The sequence below is a fragment of the Sylvia atricapilla genome, chromosome 3 (assembly GCF_009819655.1).
Source record: "Sylvia atricapilla isolate bSylAtr1 chromosome 3, bSylAtr1.pri, whole genome shotgun sequence".
Lineage (NCBI taxonomy): Eukaryota > Metazoa > Chordata > Aves > Passeriformes > Sylviidae > Sylvia > Sylvia atricapilla.
Window position 1 is genome coordinate 17811372 of NC_089142.1, and position 26960 is coordinate 17838331.

A 26960-nucleotide genomic window follows, 5' to 3' on the forward strand; every position below is an offset into this window, starting at 1 on the left:
TTACATTAAGTCTTTTGGTAGAAATACATCACGTGGACATTGTTAAACATTTTCCCTTCAATTATGTACTAAATGGTAGATCTGCATAATTGCACACATCCAGATTTAGGGAATCATCAGCAGAAACAAGCCTTTAATCCCTGACTGGGTTGAGGAAGGTGAAAGAGAACTATTATAAAAAAGGAAACCTGCAAAAAGGAGACCACCATCCTTGGAGACTGCAGAAGGGATCACTCCATCTGTCTAACTGATTAGCTGTCAGGAGAGAAAGAGTACACACTGGAATAACTCATCAAGGTCAAAGGGATATTTTGGGCACAACTGGAGCAAGAATAGCTTTCTGTTACAGTGGGGGGTTTTTTCATGCCAATTACTTGGCTCTGTGATACCATTTTAGGATGTGATAATATGTGATGTCTGTGATAATATTTTAGGATAAAGCAAACCCAAGAAGCAGCAGCAGTGTGGCATATGTCTAAATTGGTATTTATTCCTTGTGACAGAAGCCCAAGACTTCTCAGATAATTCATCTATTATTCTGGACCTGACCCACTCCAGAAACTCCTCTGACAGCTCCTGTAGATTGGGAAGTTACTGCAGACTGCTCTCTGCTTGTATTTGACTATTGACTGATGGTCTTTGTTATGCATAATTAAGGATTAAAATATCCAAACCCTCAACACCATCTATCTACACAACAATTCTATTATCCAGATGCATAGACATCAAAGAGTAGGATTAGCTGTTTTCAAGAAAAACCCCAAAACATTATGATGGTTAGACTGGCTGAGCAGCCAGGATAAAACTACTTGACAAGAAATCCTGAATAGATGTGAATAAAATTTCCCAAATTCTGAAGAAAATGCTTTATGCTTTCTCATCTGTTAGAAATTTATAGATGATAAAAAATTACTTTTCACTACTATGCTGTTTGCTTTGTGATCTCCTCTAGTCTTTTAATTTTGGGGTTATCCCTTCCCAGCAGCTTGCTACAGCACTCAATCTTTCTTTGTGGTCATACCTTTCCATCGCTTAGGGAAGAGAGAAATGATGCCGTTTCAGTCAGTGTTAACATCATTGGGACCACTGTGAACGTGAAACGATTTCCCACTCGATCACAACAAGAACCTCCACAACCAAAGCTGTCTGCTCTTGGACTCTGCAGCACAGCTTAGAGAGTGTTTATATATTCCAACTGTGAGCATTCTCTTACTAACTCAGAGGACCAGAAATAAAGTACTTAAAAATACAAACAGCTTTGGCTTTAATGGAAACTGTCAACACTGGTTTCAATGTAGCAAACAAATGTCACTATAACTAAATGAGATCTGGTTTTAGCCTCTTCCTGTACAAGGCAGCAGTGACACTGCATTTTCTAATTAGGACTGAAGTAACACACACAAGGTGACACATATGAAGCACTATGATATACAGATCATACATTATCTTCTACAGTATTTCTAAAATATAATCATAGAGAAAGATATAGTAATAGACTCTTACCTGGATATTATCGAATTTTAATCCAGGCATGGTGAGATTCTCTTTATCTATGAACACAGCACTGTATTGCTGTGTGGCAACTGAAATGAGAACATTTCTTGTCTCTTCACTAGGAATCCAAGCATCATTTCTTCTATCGAGTTCACTCATATTTAAGGCTGTAGCAAAGGGGTCATCATTCCCAGCAAAAACAGCTTGGATTTGTGAGAATGGCTTGGGGGATTGAGTTATTTCTAGAGATGACGGGGGACCACCTGCTTCAGGTCTCCCATTTTGCACAGGGAAAGTAGGGTTGGATGAAGAACCATCTCCACCATTAGAAAGAGAGGACATTTGCTCTGGAACTGAAGAGCTTGCATTTGGATTACTAACAGAAATAAAATTGGATGTAGTAAATGAATCAAAAAAATCAGAAGCTAAAGTATTAGTGTTAACAGTGTCACCAAAGAACTTGCTTAGACTAGGACTTGGTTGAACCACCTGTGGATTAGACTTCACTGGAGTCTCTATTATACTACTGAAACTGGGAGATTTCACCATCTGAGGCTCAAAACCATCAGGTAGGAACAATTGTGGCTGGGAACCAGCATTGTTTGCTTGGCTGAAGATGGTGCACACAGGAATGGGCTCAGCCTCAGAGGATGGTTTGGTAGTACTGGGTGACAATATCTGGTCCTCAGGTGTGCTTTCATCAATATTATTTGGTTTTGTTTCGACAGGAACGTTGTTTCCCAACTTTGGTTCCTCCTTCACCGCTTCCTGAATTGATTCTTCCTTTAAAGATGCTTGATCATCTGTTCCAATCTCAGAAATGTCTTTAGGAGTTTCTTCATGTTCAGTTTCACTCTCATTACTTAAAAACTCTTCTTTATCCACTTCTGTTTGGGATTTTAGATTATCTTTAGCTTCCATTTGGTCTACAATCTCCTGAAGACAACCAAGTTCACCTGTGTCATCTTCACTATTGTTTGGAGAATCTGATATAATGACACTCTCCATCATTTGCTCATTAAGTTTATCTACAAAATTATTTGAATCCTCTGATACAGTTTCATTCCCTTCAGATTCAAATTCATCTCCACCAAGATCAATGGTTTCTTCATGAAAAAGAATTTCTTCCTGAGTTTTCTGCTGAGCTACGGCTCTGCTGTCATCTTCATCTGAGGTGCTCTTTGCATCCTTAGCACTGCTTTCATTATTCTCCATAGTAACTGGAAAAAAAAAAGCCCCCACCGAAAGAATTAGTTTTATTCCTTGTACATTGCTGGAGCATCACAGTGAAACTCGTAAGTATCATATGAACAGTGAATTTCTTGCTTCAAAAACATAGTAATTTCACTATTTCACATCCTCCCTTTGACATTTTTCACTTAACGTCTAATCTCAGAATAATGAAAATATTTTCTCTTTATTTTTTCTGCAAATCGGAAAACAATTGAGATTGAAGACCAAATGCCTCCTACTAAACACACCTGAAACAATAGAATAGAATCGTATCAGAGAATGGTTTGGTTTGGAAGGAAACATCACAAGATCATCTAATTCCAAACACCCTACCAAATGGCAGGACACTTTCCACTACAGCAGGTTGCTCAGAGCCAACCTGGCCTCAAACTCCTTCAGGTTTGGGATCTCCCCAGCTTCCGCGGGCAACCTATTCCAGTGACTCAACATTTGCTTCCCTGGCCGCAAACACCCGCTAGGTCCCGGTTTCAGCAAAGAGAAGCGGGGGCTCAGGACTATCACCAGCGCAGCTGCCGAGCACGGGCCGGCTAAGCAGGAGGAGCGCTCGGCGGCGGCAGCGCCGCTTGCGATCCCCCGCAGCCTCGGGCCGGGCTCGGCGCTGCCACCGGCGCCACCGCGGGCCCCTGGCCCGGACACCTCGCGGCGGGGGTGGGCCCGGCCTCCCTCACGGCCTCCTCCTGGCACAGCCCCGAGGCCACCCAAGTGACTGACCGCCAACCCGGACCCTCAGGCCGCGCCACCGCTCCATTCCATTTCATTCCATTCTGTCCCGTCCCATCCCGCCCCGTCACCTCCGCGCCGCCGCCGCGTCCGGCTCCGCTCCCCCCGCACAGCGCCTGCGCTCGCGCCGGGCCGGGCGGGGCCGCGCGCGCGCAGCTCCCGGAAGCGGCTGACGACGGGCCCCGCCGAGGGTCAGAAAGCTTCAGTCGCGACGCGGGGGTGCCTGGCTGGGCTGGGGGGGCCGCGATGGAGGACGACGCGCCGGTGATTTACGGGCTGGAGTTCCAGGTAAGCAGGGGGTGTGTGTTAAGGGAAGGTTGGCTGGTGCCGGTCCTGCCTCCGAGAAGGCGCTGGCTGTGAAGTCGGGAGTGTGCAGTCGGGCAGAGGACAGCCCGCCGTGGGGAGACTGGCGTCCTCCCTCCTCACTCCAGCAGGACCGGGGCACCGCCGGGTTGTGGTGGCTTTTGGCAGCCGCGCTGGGGTGTTTAAGGGTGGCTGAGCAGCAGCCGCGTGTCGTTCCCCGCTCCAAACCCGCTGTTTTCAGGGCGGCTGCGGGGCCCGGCCAGGCTCCTTCTGCCCGTGGTGCCTGCGGGGATCCTGCCCGGTCAGCCCTCCCTCTCCGCCGCTGGAAAAGGCTTTGTCTGGCGCTGGAGTGTACCAAAGTACTGCCAAATACATCATTGATTCTGCCTTGTCAGGAAAAAAAATAAAAAATTGTCTTTCTAAGGAGAGAACATGAAACTGTTTCCAGTAAGTTTCATAAAATTCCAGAGAATTTTAGTTGATTATACCCTACCGTAAATCTGCGTGAACATCGTGGGACCTCCCTGTGAGGTCTGTGTACGTGCGTTTGTCCCGTGGGACAAATCTGTCCATCGCATCGGTATTTTATGGCGATAAGGAAACGGAACTGTCTAACTTAAAAACTTATTAATCATCCTCTTAAAGGAACACGGGTGTTGTGTTTAATGAGGCTTCTGTAAGTTCTGGGAAAGCAGAGTGAGAGGGACCCTAATTCATTCTTCCTCCACCTAAGGGCTTTACTTAGCTGCTATGTGTTGTCTTTGCAGCGGCTGGCTTATCATCACTAGCCATTACAGCAGTAATACCTGCAGAAGAAAACCAGCCCCTCCTGACGAAGCAATTCATTCTGCAGTAGCTGTAGTAATATAAATAGCTACATCTGCAGGGTTTGTTTGTTTGTTTGTTTGGTTGGGTTTTTTGTTTTTGTTTGTTTTTGTTTGTTTGTTTTTCCTTTTGGCGCCTTTGCTAAAGTTTTCCTGAAAAGTAATTTACAAAGATTCTTTGTAACAGATGTCCTGCATGCTGAAGAGTGTGCTCTGTAGTCCTGATATACCAGTAGATTTTGTATTTGTTTGGTTTTCCTCTTGTATAGGAGCTCCATATTAATATTCACCTGCATTAAATGTTGAATGTACTGAAATCTGCCTGAGTCTGATAGTATGCTGTCTGCTTTGTATGATAGTATTTTGTGGTTGGCTTGAGATGGCTGTAACTTTTGCTTCAAAACTAATGAAACTTATACTTAAATCTCTTTTGCGAAAGAGAATATATATAATGTATGTAATAAAATTCATAGCTTATTTCTAGTAAGTCTCACATAATCCATCTTCCAGGAATTTGGGCAAGCTAGTGTGTGTTGTCTGGGACCTCTATGGACCTGTGTATCCTGCCCCCTCCCATACCATGTATCTCCTACAGACTTCTCCTGTAAAGTACGTAACTTGTTGAAATTGTCTGGCAGGAGGGTAAAGCAAAAGGATGAATAAAGTGGCTGTAATAAAAGGAAATTGCCGTTAATATAGATCACTTAGGGAGAAGCTGAGGAAAGAAGAGGTGGTTTATATGTAAGTCAGAAAGGGAGTGTAGAGAGGAAGGCTCTGTTGCTGATCTCCATTAACGCCCAGTGTGGCTTTGAAGCAAATTGCATCTCTGTGCATTTTGAAAATGGAGACACTAATATAGAAAATTAAACCTAAAACTGGTCTGGTTTTTCCAACTTCCATCACCAGGTCTAGTAAGAAAGATTGTTATTTTTTTTAAAACCTAGTTTCTTCTGTATTACTAGATAATAATCATTAGCTGTATCATTACAATTGTTGCTTTTTGTCTGAAAGCAACTCTTCACACTAATTTGCCAGCCAAGTTTTAAAAATTTTGGCTTTGCTTCTTATGTTTGGGCTCCAGCAGTCAGTGAAAGTCCATCTTTGGCCACTAATGGAGAAAGTGTCATCTAGATGTGCTTTCCAGCTGATCTAATGTGATTACGTTTATAGGAACATAAAGCTGATTCCTCCTAGGTGCTATCCACCAAGTAACTTAAAATTATTTCTGCATGGTTTCTGTTAATTTCTCTGTACAGAACGTGTTCTGATGTATTGTTATACATCAGAACTTAGAGTAATGAAAAAATACATTTTTCTCTTTTTTGGTCTCTTGAGTGTGAACTTTGTACAGGCATGCAAATTATGTGTAAATTCTAGGGTGTATGACTTTCTGTGGCTTAAAAAGACTGTCTCACTGTAGTTGCTCTGGTTGCCTGACTGCAGTGAAAATGAGAAGATTACAGTGGGTGGGGAATGAAAATGTAAGATACTGCTTGAATGAAGGTGATGTGACTGTAATGTGACTGTGGCTCATGATGATGAATACAAAGCAACAGCAGCAGCTGCAGAACATTTCAGTACCAAGGTGGTTCTTTTAAAAGGAATCTTGATAGAAATAATGAATGTCCTCAATTATAAGAGTGTGATGAATGAGGTCCTAGGAATATCACTAAGTACTGATTTTTCTCAGGAAAATCATGTTGTTCTTGTCCTGTGTAGAGCTGACCTGGGCTTTACTCTCTAACCTGAAATATATGGTATGTCTACCCCATGTTGAATTGGCTTTCCTTTTCAGGGACTTGCAATTTTCCCCATGTTTTTCTTGAAGATTTAAACAGTGATGTTTTGAGCAGGTGTGAAAGCAACACTGAACATCTCAAAATACCGTATTTGCCTTAGGTTAAGGTTGACCAGATAACATTTATAGCCCTGGAAATGAGCAGTGGGGAGAGGTGCTGTCTGGGATAGGCATTTGGCTCAAGCGTACATCTTGCTTGTTTAAAAGCATGCGGAAGCCAGCCAGTATCATGAGATGAACATGACTTATGCCAGAGAGTGATCATTTTGGAGTGTGTGTTTGCCACATTTAATGGATTTTGGGGATACCACAACACTGAGCTGAACTTCAGCATGCTGGATACTCGGACTGTATGTTGCAGGTCCAAAGTACATAGAAGGACAATGAACAGGAGGCAAGGACAGCAGAAAGTTGCCTGGCTGAGCACAGGGCATTACTGCCCATGGGCAGCTGGAAGAGCACCCTGAGATAGGGTCTGGCTGAAGCAGGCTTGAAAAAAGTGCACTGATGCTTTGATAGAGTTAGTGTTCTGCATTGTGGTTGTCTTGCTTCTTGAATAAGTGATACTTGACCCGTTTTGTGTTGTCTGTTAGTTGTTAACAGGTTTTATGAATCTGAACAGACGCTTTTTAGGACTTGTCTGCTTGCAAGAATAAGATGAAACTTAATTTTCCTAAAGCCAAATGTGTTTTCTTAGAGTAAGAAACTTAAAGCAAAATACCAACTGAAATTGGTCACAGATCTTCTGCAATCTATCTGTATATACTTGTTGTCATCAGTATGTATTGAGAATAGCTCAGCTGGCTTACCTGTGATGGAGTAAAAGCCTGGTGTAGATTTACTAGAAGTGGTAAAAGGGGTTTTCCCTGGGAAATGTGTGTCACTTGTGAGCTACCGAGGGAAAGCGGTGCTGGCTTTCCGACTCGGCTCTGTTCCTGATATGGGAGTGCACAGCCTATCGCTCCTATTGGCAGTGGTGTTCTCTTCCCTGGGGGAGGCTTTTGTGGTCTCCTGTGGGTTCAGAGATAGTAGCCTAAGCAGAATGTACTTAGTTTTGGTCCAGCTCTAGTAATGTCTTGGAAGATTTGCTTTGAAAATTCAATTAGTTTAAGAAACTGCATAATAATGTCTTACTAAAATTCATGGCTTTTGTGTCAGTTCTCTTTCTTCTCTAAGATTACTTGTCTCATGAGTGTCAAACCTGTATATTTTAAACCTTTGTGGTTTAAAGTGTTATTGGAGGAACAAAAGTAGCTAAAGTGGCAAAGCTCTCTTAAGTAATCTCCCAAACATCTTCTTAATGCATGAAGTGGAACAGTTGGAAGTATTTTTTTAGGACCCTTAAGCAATTAGTAGGGCCTTTCTAATGTTAGGTATGGTACAAAATAACGACAATATAGAGATACATTTAGGTGAACTTGAAAGAACTTTTACATGATGATTGTTACCTTCATGACAGATGAATGAGTTTTCTGAGGATGATTGTGCTATGCAGGTCTTTGTGTGCAGGTTGCATTTGTTGCTGTGAGGGTTGACAGAATCTGTCAATCTTTGGAACAGGGTCAATCCACTAAATACGTCAGTGGTGGGAGTTCTTGTGTTGTGAAAGATTTGGGGAAAGCAGCTGTCTGAGAGCATTGAAGGTCACCTGGGGCATGTGTGCTGCCAACCTTTTCAGTCATAGTCACTGCAGGTTGTTAGAGCCACTCAGAGAGTCTCCTACTGTGGTGGCAGAAACAAGACTGTCTTACCTAAGTAAAAATCAAAGTGTACTTACTTGAAAATTGAAATTGTGCCAGAAGGCAAAAATAACATTTATGACATTGGCAGCCTGGGGCTTGTCTGGGGCGGCAGAGAACTTGTATAGTCTGCCTCCAGAATGCAGCATCAGCAAATGCAGCTCCTCACCCCAAGTAGAAGTACACTAGTCCTGTTTTTCAGCATAAGCAGCCGGTCAAATAACTTTAAATTCAGATTTAGAGATTTCAAGCCAAATACTGTATCCTTACATTTTGCATTTCAAGTTCATGGCTTGTTATTACAGACTGATTGTGTGAATTTCAAATGATGCCTGGTTTGCAGAATATTTTTTGTCATAAATGTAATACAAATATTCAAATGTTGGGGTTGGTTTTCTTGTTTGTTAATACCAAACCAGTGTAGTGCATCAGCACCACCACGTATGTATTGCACAAGTACTTTTTTGTCTATTAATGCCCTAAATGGGAGCAGTCAAATTAACAAAACAGACAAACAAACAAAAACAAAACAAAAAAACCACCAAAACTTTGTCCATTTGGCTGGTATTTCAAAAGATGCTGAGGAGTGAAAGCTTTTCAGAAGAAATTATGAACAAAGTGTAGAGAATCGATGCACTGATATTCCATAATGCACTTAGTTTAAACCAACCTTCTTTACCCTTTTGATGTTTGTCATTGTGTTCTTCTGGATCATCTCTTGGTATTGTCAAGTGAAATAGACTCTATTCTATTTCTTTTTATTATTCTGCAAGTAGCCTAAATTGTCAAGGGCAGCATAGAAGGTGATTTTTGCCCAGCATCACACTGAGCATAATGTAGGCATAGACAGGATGCCCAGTCTCCAGTTAGTCTTACCTGCATTCTGCTACCATGATTGTTGTTTCTTTTGCTTTATCTTGATACTGCTGTCTCTCATGCTTGTGTTCTAGATTTTTAAATGTCCTTTGCATGTCTATTTATTGTAGTGGATTTGCAGTTCGGTTGTTGTCCTGTTTCGTAAAACTGCTTGCTTTAGACTATGCTTGTTTCCTCATAGACCTATTGATAAATACGAAATTTGGACATGTAGCCAAAAAGTTCTTTATGGTTCACAATGTTTTAAACTTTGCTTGCTAATATTTTTTTCCTACAGTTAGGCCTTTCTTAAAAATGAATTTATGTAATTGCATAGATTGTTTCATTGTCTAGCACTATCAGTTAGATGGGATGTTGACAGCATGTGTAAGGATTGCTTGTTTTTTTGCTGCTTGTGTCTTTCAGATGTGTATTCTGGTTATTTTCTAAGCATTATGGCTTAGAAAGTTTTTTTAGTAAGTAGTAGTTTAATACCTTGATTATATTCATAAAATGGTTTGAGCTGGAACAGACCTTAAAGATCTACCAGTTCCAACCCCTTGCTGCCATACCTTGCTACCAGACTGGTTATTCAGGGCTCCATCCAGCTGGGTCTTGGACTCCAGAGACAGAGAGTCCACAACATTTTTGGGCAACCTGTTCAGTGCCTTACCACTCTCAAAGTAAAGATTTTTTTTTTTTTTTTTTTTTTAATATCCAATCTAAACCAGCCCTTCTTCAGCTTAAGGCTATTCTCCCTTGTCCTATCACTGTGTGCCCTTGTGAAAAGTCCCTTTCCACGTGAGCCCAATAGTAAACTCTTTTTCAGCTAATTACAGTTCTGTGGGTGCAGACTTAGAAAAATATTAATTTCTATTGGTTTAGGTTAATCAATATTCATTTTACTACACATTTTTGCTTATTTTCTATCTATGATCTGCAGTCATAAGGCAGGATGCTTTATGAAAGATTCAATTTGCAGCCTGCTCTGACAGGTTACAGTAAAAGATGGTAAAGTTAAGGCACTTTGCTTGATCTTGACAGCACTCTGGATTCAGCTATCTTGTTCATTACAAGGATTACTTGGTGTCTTCCTCTGTTGAAAGAACTTCTTTTTCTCTCAAAGTAACTCCGAGTAGACAAAATTACACATTTCTTAGTGCAGGAGACAAGTGATAGTTGATTGTGTTGATATTGATGTTATCAGCACAATCAGGCTCTTCCTGATTTATGAAGGTTTGATGAGTTTGAACTTTGTATCTTACGTATGGATGTTGCAGGGTTTTTTTGTCCGGGAATAAACAATAGTGTGTTTCTTCTTGTGAAGTGTGTCTAAATATTTTTTCTCCTGTCTTTTTTTTTTTTTTTTTTTTTTTTTTTCCTGCAAAATGGAAAATTATTTTAAGGAAGAGCTAGAGAAGCTGATGACATAAATGTTACTATGTACTTAACACAATTTTATTTTGGGCACTTCGTGTCCAACTTTATGCATTTTTGAAAGCAGCCTGATGAGACCTACTCGAAAAGCTTTGGAAGGGCTGGAAACCTCTTTTATTTCTTTATTTTATTAAAGATCCTGGAGATCTCTCCTTCTCTTTGATGTATAGAAATAACAGAAGCTGCTTTGATTGAAGGAAATACATAGCTGTTGGCTTCATTTCTAATGTTTTCTCAAAATAATTCAAACCAGGTATTTTAAATGAAAAGAAATGCTTGCAAAGATCTGAAAATGTAAATGCTCTTAAATACAAAAGCTTTTCTGCAGTCATCTTGGTGGACTTAAGTTGTGTCTGTCAATCAGGAACATTCTAGGCTTTTTGCAGATGAATGTTGCATAAATAAGAAAGGAAAGCAAATTTGATGGATTCATGCTGATCTTTTAATCTGCATTTGAGTATTTTGAAGATAAACTACTCATTATGTTCTCTAGTTCTTTAATTTACCCTATGTTGATATTATAAATGTAGGTATAGGCTCTTAGTGTATACTTTACTAAGCGTGTTGCATTTTTAAACTTTTGATGCTCCATCTTACACAAAATATTATACTGTCTAAATTACATATTTCAGATACCAGAAGAGAAGCATCTGCTCTATACAGATCCAGAGATGATTCTGAAAAATAAGGTTTTTCTTATTGCTTTTGTCAGACAATGGCTTGCATGGCTTTTTGCATTTAAGAAAGGTCAAATATCTTCAAGTTGCTTTTCTGGAATTAAATTGCTCTAAATTTGGGATATAATATATTCCAGATATTCCCTTCCAAGCTTTTAGGCACTTTTTAATATCAATTTAAAAAGAAGTTTCAAATAGAATGATATTGAAGTGTTCCTGTATCCCAAGAGTAACAAGCTGCATGACAGGATGGCAGTAAGCAGCGCTGTTCAGCAGTTACCTGAATTCTTCTGAAGTCTTTTCTTGCAGTATTGACCTTAGTGTCTGGAGAGATCTGAGATATTTTATGCCAAATAGGATGTGAACTGCAGAAATTTATTTTTAGATTAAAAAACCCTAACATATTGAACAGTATTATTAAGGGTATCTTTTGAATGGAGAAATAGCAGGTATTCCTCACAATACACAGTTGCTAAAAACACCTTTGAGTATCAGTTTACCTTCCATTTACTCAAAATTATCTGAGTCTCTACTAATGACTAGTGCAAACTAGTGATTGTGGTTTTAGTTCAAGCTGTGCTTTATTTATCAGTGTCTCCCATGGCCCTTAACTGCTTTGTTTGGCTTCTTCCAAGACTGTGGTTGGTCTAAGTTAAAGAAGCGGGGCAGAGACTCTAGCAATGCCATTGACATAATGCAACAACAAAATAGCATTATGACAAAAGTTTTAAAGATCAATAACAGATTACTTCTTCCATCATTCAGACAATTTTTATCTCTAATGGGCTGCAGTGGAAAAGAGGAAACTTGGTTTTGAATTTGCCTCTAAACTTGGTGGATAATGGATGGTGAGAAAAAATTAATTTTATACAGGCATATTCAACCTGAGTGGTGTGAAAACTTCTGTTAAGAACAGCCTCTTTCTTGAATATTGTATTGTTTTTAACAAGAGTTAAAAATTGTCCACTTTTCTATGGAGTTTTTTCGGATGATAAAGAAAATTAGTTTGGAAGAGATGCTGTGTTTAATGTTATCGCTGTTAAAATGAAGATCAGGTAATGTATTTAGCACCTGTGTTCCTCAAACCTCACAAGTGCAAGAAATGGCACAAAAAATGTATTAAGCAAAAGGGACATAAAGGCCAGAAAACACTGCCATTTGTAACAATGTAGTGCTTAAAATGATGATTGATGTATAAGTTTCAAGATTTTTGTTGAAATTCAAGGATTTTATTAATTGTACTTTTCTAATGGCTTTCTTCTTCCCTAGGCACGAGCTTTAACACCTCAGACAGCAGAAACAGATGCAATAAGATTTTTGGTTGGAACACAGTCTCTTAGATATGATAATCAGGTAATTTTTCCATCAAATGTCAGTTGTAATTTTTACTACTTTTTATAACATTGTTCCAATATCATCCCTCTTCATTTTTCCCCCCTGTTGAACATGAACATTGATAGTCAAGTTGAAGACTTCTGTGGGTAGAATGTAAAGACATTGGTAGGAAATGTAGGTGAATGAAAGCTGTGTGTATTTTCTGCAAAATCATATCGCTTTTCTAAATTATATGGCTAAGTCAGATTGCTTTAGTAAAGAAACTGCTATATTTTTGTTAATTTTAATCTATAGATGCTCTGGAGCTATCTTTAAATCCCTGAAGAGATGCAAAGTAAAACAAAAGTCTTTAAGTCTTAATTGCTTCTAATGGGACTCCTGGTACATGCACAGTTCAGTGTACATGATGCTTCATAAACTGGATTTTTCAATATTCATGATTGGAAATCAACTGTTTTCTTTCTAGTGGTAAATTTAACAATTCAAACTAAAATTTGAGTGACTTTAATGGCTCAATTTCTACTGGGCTGTTTCTTTTGAAATTAAGTGCATGAGTTGTAATAGTACAGTTTTAATTTTTGTGACTGAATTTCAGTAGAAATCATACTGAAATAAGTTCTTAAGGCTGAAAGGGTTAGAAGGCTGTACTGAGTGCAGGTGGCATGGCTTGGGGAGCAGGAGAGATGTAGTGGTGGCCTCTGAGAGGAGGCCAGGAATTGCCTGTGCCAGACATGGCTTGTTCCACTTCAGGACACAGGTGAGTCAGTTTCCCATGAAGGCCCTGTGCTGAAGCAGAGGAAAAGAGTGAGATGCAAAGAGCATTGGAGAGAAAACACCCATAACCACCACTGCTCCACATCCTCCTGCCCCACTTGAAAGGGTCAGAGGAGTCTGGGTTGAAGTTCAGCCTAGAAAGTGGGGGAGAAAAGATACTTGTTTATTTTAACTGCCAATGAACTAATTCATTCACTCAAGTCAAAGCTGTTTTGCCCAGAATATTAGTAAGTGACCTCTGAGTCTGTAGCTTGGCACATAAACTATCTCATTCCTATTCTTCCTGGTTTCTCCCCATCTTTCTTGGGGAGAGCAGGTATCTGGGTGGGAATCTGTTAGCCAAAGCTAACACCCACCACAGAAGTCCCTGGAATTGAATAGAGTGACCAACTCTTTTGAAAATGCCCTGCAATGGGCTGTACAAAATGACTTGGAACCATAGCTTTGGCACATAATAAAAGCTGTCAATTCCCAGTGAGGTTTTGAATTCATTACTCAATGGTAATGCTGGATGAGACTCGAGAAAAGTTATTCCAAGGTATAAGAGGGATAGAATATTCAGTTTATTTACATTTCAAGTAATACTTGGGCAAAGAGTATCAAAAGATGTGGCAGACAAGCTTAGTTAAAAGTTCAATGCACACAATTGTATTTTTCATTGTTTTGTCTCTTGCTCTTCAAATACACAGTATAATGTTTTTGTTCCATGATCGCGTGATTTCTGTGATGGTTTTACAACTTCCTTAACTAATTAAATCCTGATGCAACATTGTTGTTGAAGAGTGGTTCACACTTACTACTTGGTAGCTAACAGATCTTTAGTAATACAAATTTTCTGATTTTGGTAAGTTTATTTGGTATATGGTATGTATTTTAGAAATGTTTGCATATGTTTCTGCTTTTCTTTTTCCAGTGAATAACATTAACAATAGAAATGCAGGACAAATTCTAGTGTATTCACAAATGTTTGGAGGTTATTGGCCTTTAGCTGTGCCTCAGGCCATCATTTCTTCTCAGCTAGTCCCTCAATCCCCAAGAAGTGCCCTAGGCCTCAGCTCATTATAACTTAATTCAGCACTAGGTTCTCTACATTTGCGTAAAAACTTTTTTTAGTTACCTGACCAAACTTATGAGCTTTCTTGCAACACTTAAAACTTTACTAAGTCCTGCGCAGTGAGAGGTTTTATCATGTGCAGATTATTTCTTCCCTTCTGGTAATGGGCAGGTGTAGTGCAAATGAAAGAGCAGTAATTCTACAGCTGGCATGATAACTTTTGCCTCATTGAGGTTTATTGCTGTATGAAGCAATTTGAGGTATTCATAGGAGAATATATTTTAGATGAGAATATTTTCATATTAATACTATGATTTTAAAGGAAAGGAAAGCTTTTATAAGATTTTACATTATGTTAATACTTGACATATTAATAGTGTATGGTATGGTACTTGGCATTTGGTCCTCATAACATGCTGCAAATGGTTTAAGTAGTAGGACCGTGCTCTACACGGTGTAGTTATGGACCTTTTGTCCTCAGTATTTTCGTTGTTGCTAAACTTAATGTGTTTATTTTACGCACTGGAAATATGCAAGTATGTAATTTATTCTTTTTCCCCTCATTCTCAGAACTCTTCAAGTTATTTTCAGTCATGTGTCTTAGAACTTAAAATACTAATTTTCATGATTAATATAATGAAATATAAATAAAATATAAATTACATCTACTGTACTCAGCACCTCAAACCTTGTGTTCAGTTCTGGGCTCCTCACTGCAAGGAAGGTGCTGGAGGTGTGTCCAGAGAAGCATGATGGAGATGGTGGTTGGTCTGGAGCACAACTGTTAGAAAGAGCAGCTGAAGGTGCTGGGGTTGTTTAATCTGGAGAAAAAGAGGCTGGGGGAGGAGTGGGGGTGTGTTATCACTGTCTACAGCTACCTGAAAGGAGGTTGTAGCCAGGTGGTGGTTGGTCTCTTCTCCCAGGCAGGTGAGAGGAAATAGCCTTAAGTTACACCAGGAGAAGTTTAAGCTGGATATTAAGAAATGTTTTCATGAAAGAATTGTAAAGCATTGTAAAAGACTGCCCAGGGAAGTGGTGGAGTCATCATCCCTGGAAGAGCTCAAAAAGGTGTGAATATGGGACTTGAGGATATGATTTAATGGTGAACATGGTGGTGTACAGTATCTAGTATTAGAATGCTTTCTATGAAATTTCTGTTGTCCTTCGTATTTAGTGAAGTGACTATTCCGTATATCATGTATTCAAATCAAGTTGAGTAGGAAGATTCTTAGCAAAAAACATTGGGGGAACTTTTGCAGCTCTTTCTGTTATGCTGATCAATTTATTCTGGTAGGTGATACTAATTGGCATGGCAGTGAAAGATGTAATTTTCAACTCAACAGATGTAAACAATACTGCTGCATAAGAATTAAATATTATATTTCCCAAAAATCTTAGTCTGGGCCTTTCATGAGCTACCTATGTGTTCCACCAATTTACAGCTATCCATGTTTTCAGCTGAATTGGAAAAATAACAGCAGAGAGAAGTTGGTTATCTGTGCCTTCAAAGGGCTTCAGATGGGGTAAGGAGCACTCTCCCTTGTGTGCCAAGTGACTTTTAACCTGGTTGGTGTGGGAAGAGATGTGTGTGACTGTAGTAAATGGGATTTAGATTTATGGTTCACTTTCTTGGGTGAGAGACTTGGCCTGAGCTGCCAAAGGAGACTCCAAACGAAAACAAGGTATGAGGTTAAACTGATATTTCTTTGTCACTCTTTAAGATGGATATGCATTTGTTGGGAAGATGGATAGTGTTCTGATTCTTCAATAGATTCCTAGGTTCAAGGCAGCAAATGAAGTCTCAAAAGACAGCTTGCTAATCTACTGCAGAGGCAGTTCTATGCCTGGGATGACAAAATGAAAGAATAATATAGGTGATGAGGTCCAGGATTATATTTGAAGAAGGAGTTTCTGATGATTGTTTGGACAGTAGAGAAAAAGGTAATGTGTAAACCTGTCCCCTTAAAAATAATAGTATTTACATGAAGTTGAAACCTATATTGCAGCTTCTGTATTTTAAGAAAATCTTCTGTGTTTCTGCACAGCTAAGATTTTTGCAGTGATTCAGTAGTAAATTTAGGAAACTTGATTCAGTCATGATGATAGGATAACTCTTGGCTTTATTTTCCTCTTCATTGTTTTCCCAACTTGGAAAATGAATGTTCAGTGAGGATTGAACAGTTCTTTAGAATTTGTGAGTCTTCTAAATTTATTTGTACACTGTTGAGCTTAGGGGAATTGCTGCCATGAGTGAAGTTCCTTCTATATGTTCCTTCCAGGCTAAAGTTTCTTGTATTTCTGTGGCAGCTATAGGAAAAACAACTGACTAAAAAAAAGGAGGGAAAAAGGACAGTAATGTAGACCCATTAAAAAAAAGGCAAAGAAACCTGCAACAAACAAAAATGAAAATAATAACAAGCAAACTTAGTTCTGGCTTTAAAAAATATTATCTGTATATTTAAATATTATTGGTTTCCTTCATCTTTCAGTACTTTGTTTCCATATAGTATGACAAGTTTAGATTTGTATCTGGGTAAAGATACGTGATTGCTAAAGTGAACTCTTGAAAAGTTTCTTACTGAGTGTAAGGTACTTGTTTCAAAAAAGAGTGCTTTCCCTCTCTCTTTCTTTCTTTGTAGGTGGTTTGAATTAGATTATTTGGATACAGAATTGGTGCAGACATTTAGACTAAGGATTGTAACGGTATTTTTGTTTATTGCTGTAAGAAGTGTTAAATTGTAATATGTGGCTTATTTACTATTATGCATAGAATTGAAGATCCACCTTCAAGCTTTAAGTTGAAAATTGAGAATAAGTATTTTCCTCACACAGGAAAATTGTTTGTGTTTTCCTAGAAAAGTTAATCCTGCATGAAATCAATGATATAGTAAATTGTTAGTATAACAATTAATTAAAGTAGATACCGGTAATAAAAATCTCATTAAATTGTTCCATGTAGTTGTTGTATATAATTAAGACCCACAGGAACACATTTGAAACCCTAATGTTCTATTTTATTGTATTTGCAGATTCACATCATAGATTTTGATGATGAAAATAACATTATAAACAAAAATGTTCTCCTTCATCAAGTGGGTGAAATTTGGCACATTAGTACAAGTCCTGCAGATAAAGGTGTACTAGCAACCTGCTACAATAAAAGTAAGTCCTTTTAAAATATGCTGAACTTGTACAAGTGTTTCGATATGTGAAGTTCAGACCTCTAGCTGTGTGTACTTTCAGTTGGAATTATCAACACCAACATTTCTAAAAAAATCTGCAACACTTTTACCTATCTCTCATTTGTGTCATATCCTTAGGTTATCTTGGTTAGAAGTCAACTTCTACATTCATGTTAAGACAAGCAGTGAAATAAACCTTATGCTTGGCTGATGAATGCAAAGCATGGCAAATAAAATATATCCCTATTACTTCAAGCATAATTTTTACTGGTTTATATGTTTACTTTTGAAAGTGCAAGTAAATGTGTTTCAAAATATGCTGGCATCAAGCTTTACTTAAAACTTCAGGTGAAGTTTGTATATAATGTTATTTTTCCTATGTGAAATGTAGGTATGTGAAATATAGAAGAGAGCTACAGCTTCTTACCTAAATATTTCTTCAGTAGGAATGTTCCTTGTCTAACCTTACCATAAGTGCACAACTATTGAGATTAAGGATCTCTGTGCAATTCCTGAGTGAGGCAGGTGTGAAGATTTTCTGTCATGAGGCTTGAAAAATAGGGGTGATTTTTCTCTCTGACGAGAAATCTGAGGTCTCAATTGGAATAAATATTATTTCTTCTAGTAAATATTAGTCTGCTCTTTCATGGAAATACAGTCCAAGAGCATAACAATTAAGGAGTGAGTTTCAGGCTTTGTACATCCGTGAACAGTTGTAGAGATGTGTGTTCCTGCTGTTCAGCCTTCTGGTTGTATTAGAGAGAGGATTCCAGGATTGCTAAATTCTTCTAATTCTTTTGTATTGAAATCAATTGCTAAAATTTGGATTGCTTTCACAAATCTTAGGCAATTTTTTTAGAACCAGTGATAGAAGATAAGTAGATTTTTCCCTTGAAATGATTGTGGGCACTTTGATTGAGAGCCTTTCTGTGATATTTCCAATTCTTTTATTGGACCTAATAAATCATATGAATGTTTTCTGTTCCAGGTAATTTGTGTTCTAGGTGTAGTTTATCTGATTTCTTAATATTATGCTCCATTTTTTATTCTTCATGCATCTTACTTTAGAATTATCGTGCATTAACATTCTGAAGAAAACAAGATCTCATTCTCAGGTGGTGATTACTGACTCTAAATAGCAATGTATAGAACTGAAAGCATGTTGTGGGCTTCTGTAATAAGGAATACTGGGTTCAGCAGACAACTTATTTTAAGTAGTAATGCAACCAAATTAGTCAATCGAAGCCTTTACAACACCTAATGTATTGCATTTCTCTGTTGTTTTAAAAAGACTCAACTCATTTTCTCACTGAGCTACAAATCAAATGAGATGATGTTTTCAGGAACAGCTGTAAGTATTGTGCCCATCCCTTGTGTCTGGGCCCAGTGTTTCTGTCAAGACTTGAGCACTGTTGAAATGAGGAGATTTAAGAAATATGGTGTGTGCCCATTATTAGTAGCTACTTTTTGGAGTTGCCTAAAGAGGTGATAAAATGTGGCATTGAAGAGAAGTAGAATTACATACATTTCCATTTTGTAGCTCACTGGACGAGCTAATGGAATAGGGTGAAAGTTCCTTCTTTATTTTGGGAAATATGAGTTACTTTTAGTCTCTCATATTTGCAGAGTTATCGTAACTGAAATATGAAAAAAAGATGTAGTAAGTGCAAATGGAAGAGCTCTTTGTCACAGCTCTCCTGATCTTTGATTTTTCTTAATATTTTTATATAGGAAGTTTGGGGAGTATAAATTTCTTTTTTCAAATGCAGTGAAAAATCTTTCCATGGTATCCAGTTGTTACCATCCCCTGTTATGTTATTGAGACATTTAGACTCTTTCTTTTACTTAACTACTTGATTGTTAATGCCACTGGCTGAAAGTCACAGATGACACCAACGATCTTGCTCTGTGTTTTGAAATACAAATGAGGTGCTGCTGTTTGCCTGTCTTTTCTCATGAGGGGATAAAACCTAGCAAAATAATGTAATATGCAAAGTTTTTTGATAATTTCTGTTAAGTGCTAAGAATTCTGCATGGGAAATGGGTGTGTGCATTCGGCTGGTAGCTATGGGTTATTTCTGGAGTAAGTGGGTCATTTCTAGAGTCAAGGTTCAAACAGAGAGTTTAAGCCGTATCTGTGTGTTTGAGAAGAGTGCTAATGTAATAATGCTTGGAAGTTTTTACTGCTCTGTCTGGTTGAGAGATGCCTTGAATTGATATACCAGAAGTCTTAATTGAAACTCAAAAAATCCTTTTGTATGGGGAAGTTCCTGCATTTGGTTTGGTTTTGTTCTTGTTGGGTTTTTGTTGTTGTTTTTTCTTAATTTCTAAAATGGTATTTTAACTACTTCTGTAGAATCCCACACCATCATGCTTATATCTGAAGCTTTTTTTCCTTGTCTGGATATGTAAATGTGTATGGGTTGTTTTCTCCTGAATCGTACGGGTAGGAAACCTCATTCAGAAATAGAAACATTCTGGCCCTATCACTCTCTAGGAGCATGTTTTTTTTTTTTTTTTTTTTCCCTGTCTTCATGGATATGTGAAATATTTTTACTCATCTTTGACTTGTAAGTGAAAGAGGCATAAAGAGATAGAACTTAAAATGTGTTTATTGTTATTACACCTAGTGGGAAACAAAGCCGTGTACTCATGAGTCATAATAGTTTTGCTTCCAAGTCAATAAAAATTTCCTTGTTGTCCACTAGATTATTTTCTTTAAGTGCTTACTTTTGATAAAATCAAAGGGGTTTGCCCATAAATGGCTAAACTTGCAGCAACCACAGTTCAGTCATTGTTTTGAGATGAGCATTTCCTTTTAGAAACTCTAGGCAAAATATGTCAAAAGGGCCAAGTATAGCTCATTTCGATGATTGGACACAGACTCTCCACTTGTATTTTTGGCTTTACAGTCTTTTTATATAAATCCCATCAGAATATTTACTATTTACTGGCATTGATTTGGCATCTCTTTAGATACTATGCTTTCAAGAAAAGAACGTCCCCCCAAAGAGTAAAAATAAAATGACTCTTAACTTTCTTGTTCAAAAGAAGTCACAAAGAAATTTAAATCCTTGCTGAATATGCAATTTGGGAACTATATTCCCTAAACAGTCAGTAAAGTTAAATTACATGGTGCTCTGTATTCTTTGTTCAAGATATTTTATTAGAGTATCAAAGTATAATTAGGTTTTAGAAAGGAAAATACCTTCCTGACTCTGAAGTCAAAATGAAGGAAACAGCCTTTTTTTTTTTTGTAACATCAGTATTTACAACTTTGTCTAATTTTGACATTGAAAAAATGCAAGGCTTTATTAACAATGCATTCTCAATTATGACAACTAGAATAATAATGGTTCCAGTAGCATTGGAACAATTGCGTGTTTGGATATTTACCAGAAACTCCATTTTCTAGGATATTTTCTTAATACAAAGAAAAAAAAAATATGGAACTCTTTCTCAACCCCTCCTCACACACGCACTTCAAAAATATTGACTTAATCATATCGTTACAAAGGGAGAACTTACTAAACTCAGTTCCTGCCTCAATTTTAGTGGTCTCCCCTCTTCACCAATCATGAATATGCCACTTAGGAAACTTTATACTGTTACAACTGGTATTATAGGAAGAAGATTTTATTCTCAAGTGATAAGCTTACTTGTTATGTATTGTCATGTCCAACCTCCAGAAAAGATCAGGAATTTACTATGCTGGAGGCACAGCACTTGCCTGTGTTACACTTTTGTAACTTGCTCACCAATACTGTGTGCTAGAAATGTATTAAGACCATCCCTCTGTAACTGACATTGCTAAGAGACAAGATGTGTCTTGAGGAGACACTGAGAAGTAGCTCCTCTTTTTGCAAATGTGTTTAGCAGCTATCTGATGTTGTGAGAATTAGGAATGTTGTGTTTTATCACAGATTCCCTAACTGAAGAGAGAAAGTGCGTAAGTATGTGAGAGAAGCTAAGTATAAGAGGAGAAAAAACGGATTATATTCTAAATATCTCAGGGACAGGGGAAGAAGGCTTTGTAAAATTAATATCTGAGGTATCCGGTATCCAGAAGAACTCATGCACTATTAGTCAGTTTTGTGACATGTTGATGCATCATTTTTCTCTTCTACTACAGCAAATCAACTGAATTAAAACAGGGGTGTGGATTGGTTTTTTTTTTTTTTTTTTTTTTCATCTTAAAGAGAATGAGATTGTTACTGACAGCTTTAAAGTAGGTAAAAATCAAGGGGGGAAATTAGTTTGGTAGTCTTCTAGCTTTAGAAGTTAGATTGTTAAAGTTAAAGTTCAGATTGAGACAGATTAGGTCTTAAAAAAACTAAAAGGATGGATTCTTGAGAGAACACCACAATTTAGAGATGGTTTTTGGGTGATGGTAATAAAAGTGACAATAAGCTAGAGTGCTACAGTTGCCGTGTAATTTGTTTAATGCCTAATCTCTGAAAATTTACATGTGTTTATTTGCCTATGATACATTTTAATATCCTAAAGTTATGTTCAGCAAAGCAGAAATCATATAATTTGCTTTACAGTAGCTCAAAATTAAAATGGAGGATGCTGCCTTTAGTGAAAAATCCGTGTCAGAACAATTCTAGGAACTTTACTACTTTCTTCTTTTTTGCTGTTCTGACTGGCTGAAGTCATACCAAATTCTCACATACCAAATTCTCTTTTTTATTACTTTCATGAAATTAAAATGGAACAGGAGTGGCACTTCTAAAAAGTGAATAAGAAAGGTAACAAAGTAGTTAAGGAGATCACAGCATTTCTTAGTAGAAATGCGCATTTAAATATCAGAAAGGAAGAATTATGGGGTGGGTTGAGGGTCAAGAATGTACCCTGCAAATAATGATATGAACCAATGAGAATAATATTACATTAAATATAATAATAAGTTTAAAAATGAAGATAAATTAGACTTCAATAAGTTGATAACTAACCAAGCACTCTCTTTAACTGCTAAGGGGAAAATCATTTCATATGTGTTTTCATACTCCCAAGTTTGAAAGAAGCTTGCTTCATTATTCAGAAGAGCATCCTAACCTACTCTAGGATAATTTTTTCATTGTGAAATAGTGAAATGCTGAAACCCTGCAAATCATACTAAAGGGGAGTCACTTGGGAAGTAGAACAGTGGAGACCTGACAAAGAAACTCCACTGGAAAATTATCTGTATACAGTGTCAATGTTGCTCAAGTTTCAGGCTGTAGGAGAGGAGTTCAGAAAGCCATTTCATGGACTTTTAATCATGTTCTGAGGCAACAATAAATGGAAACAGTCAGTGGACTAGGATATGTATAATAATTTCTGTATTTAAAGTAGGAGATGGAAGCCTCAGCTCTAGAAATGGCCAAAAAATTTTGGAACCCTGTAAATTGATATGATGATTAATGTGATATTGGATAATGCTTGGAAATATGTTGATTATGCCCTTTTTGTCATTCCAGCTTATCATACACTGTTATGAGGTGCTTGAAAAATTTGAGTTAGATAGATGTGCAGCAGTAGATGCAGGTTGAATGTGGGTTTGGGTGCTGGAGGAGTCATGCCTTACATTTGCTTAGTTTCATACAGAACTTTTTAATCTGTTGCCTTGTTTTATACATCCCTCCCTGTCTCTCACCTGCTGTTTTAGAATACTGTTAAAATGGATGCAGACTATGAGTCCTGTGAACTTAAAAAGTAAACTTCAGCTACATCATTTAGATGAATGGGAAATTCAGGGAAATATTTCTATACGCTCTTTAAAGAGTTCTGCAGCCACTTGCCAGTTTGCCAGCAATGGATGACTTCTTTCTTAGGGACTCTTAGATCTGGTCTCTGTGGACCAGAATGCTAAGTAAAGAGTTGAAATAAATGATCATAGTGATGAATTTGGGAAAAGCTGTCATTCTAAAATAATGTTTTATTAATATAATTATAGTTTATACAGCATTATTTGCAAAACCTGATTTATGCACTGCTCTTAGATACAGATGAATCTATTTAGCATGTCAGCAAAGAAACTAGTGGTTTGTTTGGATTTTGATACTATGTAATGGCCAGTTGCTTCAGTAGTTACTGTTTTAGATGTTTAACAGATGTTTAGAGTTGGTAAAATTGTTTGAGAAGTCAAGGGTTAAGGCAGACTGCTGGTGGGTTTACATGACATGGTGGGGACATAATGAGGAGGAAATAGAAAAATGATAGCAAAAAGTCTGCATAGGTGGAGAAGAGTTGGCCTACTGAACCTCCAGTTGGATATAGGTAATGGTCTCCGTTACTGCAAAGGTGAATTTTCAGGATGTGATTGCATGCAGCTACCCTGGGTGCAGGGGAAAAATACGCTTGGAGGAGCAAAAGTAAAGGACCATGTCTCACAACGTAATTGAAGTCAATTGCACTGTTGTCTGTCACAGGTCTAATAGGGGGGATGCTTGCTGAGAGGCAAAGTGAGGAAATTAAGGCAGTGGTAGAGTTGGAGAAATAAGGAAATCCCAAAAGCAACTCAGGGATATGTGAAAACACAGGAAGGTATGAGATGGTAAAATAGCTTTTGGGCAATCAGTTCTGTGGGATGCTGGCAAAATGTTTGACATAAGATATGGCCCTTTGGTGTTAGCAGATGTTTAGTGTCTGTCAATACAAAAATCTTTTGTTGTTAAATGTCTGCATGTTCTGGGTTTTGATTAGCATTTTTGGTTTTGCATTTTGTTTCTTTATCTGTGACAACTTCCGCTATTTTTCTGAGACTTTTTTTCTTCCTTTACATGGCATTTGATGAAAGGATCAGTGAAATAATTTGAAAAGTCTTATGTTTTTTGATCTAACTTCTGGTTTTGATGTTGCTGTAAGATGAACAGGGGTCTAGAGATTTCAGCTTCTCTTTTAGCTGTTTTAAACTGCAGTAGCAAACTAAACAGAATGATTATGCTGATTGTTTATGCAATTGTGAATTTGGTTGCAAGGGTATTTTCACAACCACAAGGGTACTTTTATGTAACTGAAAACCTGAAAATTAGTATGTCACAATATAGATGATAAAAATACAGCATTCAAGTCTGATGTTTGGAGTGATTTGCTCTAATGATGTCAGGTAGGGTGGAAGCAGGTGTGGAAAGTGTGTATGTGAGCTGTATCAACACTGAAAACAATTTAAGAAGAAAACAACCCTTAACTGCTGGTTTTGAGGGATAAATCCTGCTGGCTGGGAAAGTCTTAACGATCTATAATCAGGTTTTGGTATCAGTTGGCTGACTGCATGTTTGTTTGGTTTGTTTTTGTTTGTTTGTTTGGATGGGGCTTTTTTACAGCAATATTGCTATAATGATGATTTTTGTTGGAAATTGTAACCTGTATAGTAAAACATATAATCTCTGGATATTAGACTCTTGTTTTAAGGTTATATATGTATTCTAATAACTTGGAACAGGGCTGTGGCATTGACCTAGGGACTGACTTGGAATGGACTACTGTTAAACTGTGAGGGTACTCCCTGATCAGTTTTGGTGTGGGCTAAGTTACAGTGTACTTTCAGACAATGATGCCCAGACGTAGTCCAAGAAATTCGTGAGTAGTTGGTGTGGAGCCTTCTTTTAACTTAACCTGCAAAAAAATTCAGCTTGATTGTACTTCCTGGCCTCAGGGCTGGGAGACTTGTACCTGACATTATCATAAGTAAGTTGCCAAAAAAATAGAATACTTATAATTCTCTGTTACAAACTTTTTGTTTGGGAGAATGTATTGAAGGGATACATGCAAGAACTTCAGAAATCAGATGAAAGACATGATAAAGATGTATATGAAATAAATTATGGTATGAGGACCTGGTCAAGAATTTCTGTTCTGCTGATCTCAGTACTATGGTGGTTCTGTTGTGTGGCTTATTCCACAAAATTAAGAGTAATCGTTTTAGAGATATTTTCAGCCTTCTAGAGTAGAGGATATTTTGAAACAATTATCCTTTTTTGTTTAGCATTTTTATAGTATCTGGTGCTATGGGGAAGGTTTGTTGTGATAAGGATTACTAGGTGTTCATCTTTAGGTTCGTCTTCAAGAATCTTGATGAGTGAAAGAGACAGCTTCGTGCTGCTCAATTTGAAGAGAATGTTTAATGACTGGATATTAGATGCATGCATTCATTGAGGCAAAATTAAGTTTCTAGCAATGATAATTGTCTTAATTTGTACTAGTTTTTTTCTTCTGAAGAAGGTACTTTTTTTCTATTTGCTTTCAGATACCAAATTCTGAATCATATCATGGAACGGAGTTGTTTGCCAGCTTGGTGATTTCTGAGTTTGTAGAAATAATTTCTGATTTCTGAGTTCATTCTCAGGTTTTCATGAGGTTGTGAAACAATCACTTCTCTTTTACTGTCAGTGCTCTTTGTAAAGATGCCGATGTTTTGCTGACTTCCTCATCTGCTGCTGCACGTAAGGCTCAGAAAACTGTCATCTTGATATAAAGAGCTTTTCCCTGAACTGTAGCTACCACTTGAGAGTACAGCATCATGTTAGGATGGCTTGAACTGTTTATCTCTACATGCATTAACTAACTTTTGTAAATAGAGGAGCTCATCTTTTGAGTCCTTCTATTCTCACCTTTTGCATGGCATGAAATTACCTGAAAGTGTCAGGTCTGCAAGTCTAGGTAGTTGACACTGTTACAGTAATAATGCTGTTTCAGGAGCTCATGGTGGAATGCCTCCTCTGGTTTTAACTTTAGCCTTTTAGATAAATTTTTGTTTTAAATCCATAAGATAAAGCTACATGAATTCTTTTCACTAGGAAGAGGTAAAACTAAATTAAAAAGCAGAATCTTTATCTAATCTAAATTTAAAATCATAATTAGTAAGTGTCTGTGTTGCTGTTACATTTTGTATTTGTGCTTGCCCCTGCTTCTCCTAAGAATTCAAAATCTCATTCAAATCTGTGGAAACTCATTTATTGTGCCAGTTCACATGTATTTTTAAACTCCTACAAAAATATGTTCTGCACTTCTGTAGGGACATAGAAAGCCACCAGAGGGCAAAAAGAAGTGTGACTGGACAAAGCTGTTACCTGCAAATTTCCACATGCAGGCAGGCATGTGTGCACACACATCTTGGTTTTCACTTGGATTTTTTCAAATGAAATAGGTGCCCTGATGCAGTGGTTATGAAGACTTAATACAAATAGCTTGCATTTGGAGATCCAGAGCATACAAACACAAAACTGATGTTTAATTTTGTTGAAAATAGTTTGATTTTAAAATCCATTATTTCAAAACATTAAATCTGCTATGAGTTATTGCTGTCTGGTGCATTGCACTTGCACACAGTGAACTCGTATTAAAAACTTTCTGCAGAGAAAATTCATCATTAAGGATACTGGAAATAATGCTGCTGGTGATGCTTCATCTGCGTAGTATTGAAGACAGCAGGTGACACTTTTGCTTTGCTGTAATGAAAGCACTCTGTGTAGGGAAACCACTGGTAAGGCCATGGGATATGCTACAGTTATTCAAAATGGACACAGAAGTG

The 26960-nt window shown here is 37.8% G+C and overlaps 2 protein-coding genes across 3 annotated transcripts in view; one reads left to right on the forward strand and one right to left on the reverse strand.

Annotated features, from left to right (window-relative positions):
- The window catches only part of TRAPPC12 (trafficking protein particle complex subunit 12), a 50493-nt gene extending 46889 nt beyond the window's left edge, over window positions 1–3604 (reverse strand). Inside the window, 2 exon segments of the mRNA XM_066314855.1 lie at window positions 1504–2714; window positions 3540–3604. Of these exon segments, the coding sequence (XP_066170952.1) occupies window positions 1504–2709 (1206 nt within the window). The 5' untranslated portion in view covers window positions 2710–2714; window positions 3540–3604.
- Window positions 3605–3630: 26 nt separating this feature from the next.
- The window catches only part of EIPR1 (EARP complex and GARP complex interacting protein 1), a 75709-nt gene continuing 52379 nt past the window's right edge, over window positions 3631–26960 (forward strand). Inside the window, exons 1-3 of one of the 2 annotated variants that reach the window (XM_066314856.1) lie at window positions 3631–3756; window positions 12371–12454; window positions 17294–17426. In XM_066314856.1, coding sequence (XP_066170953.1) covers window positions 3715–3756; window positions 12371–12454; window positions 17294–17426 — 259 coding nt within the window. In that variant the 5' untranslated portion in view covers window positions 3631–3714. Of the gene's footprint in view, window positions 3757–11876; window positions 11950–12370; window positions 12455–17293; window positions 17427–26960 lie in introns of those variants that run through there. The other variant, XM_066314857.1, reaches the window with a different exon arrangement.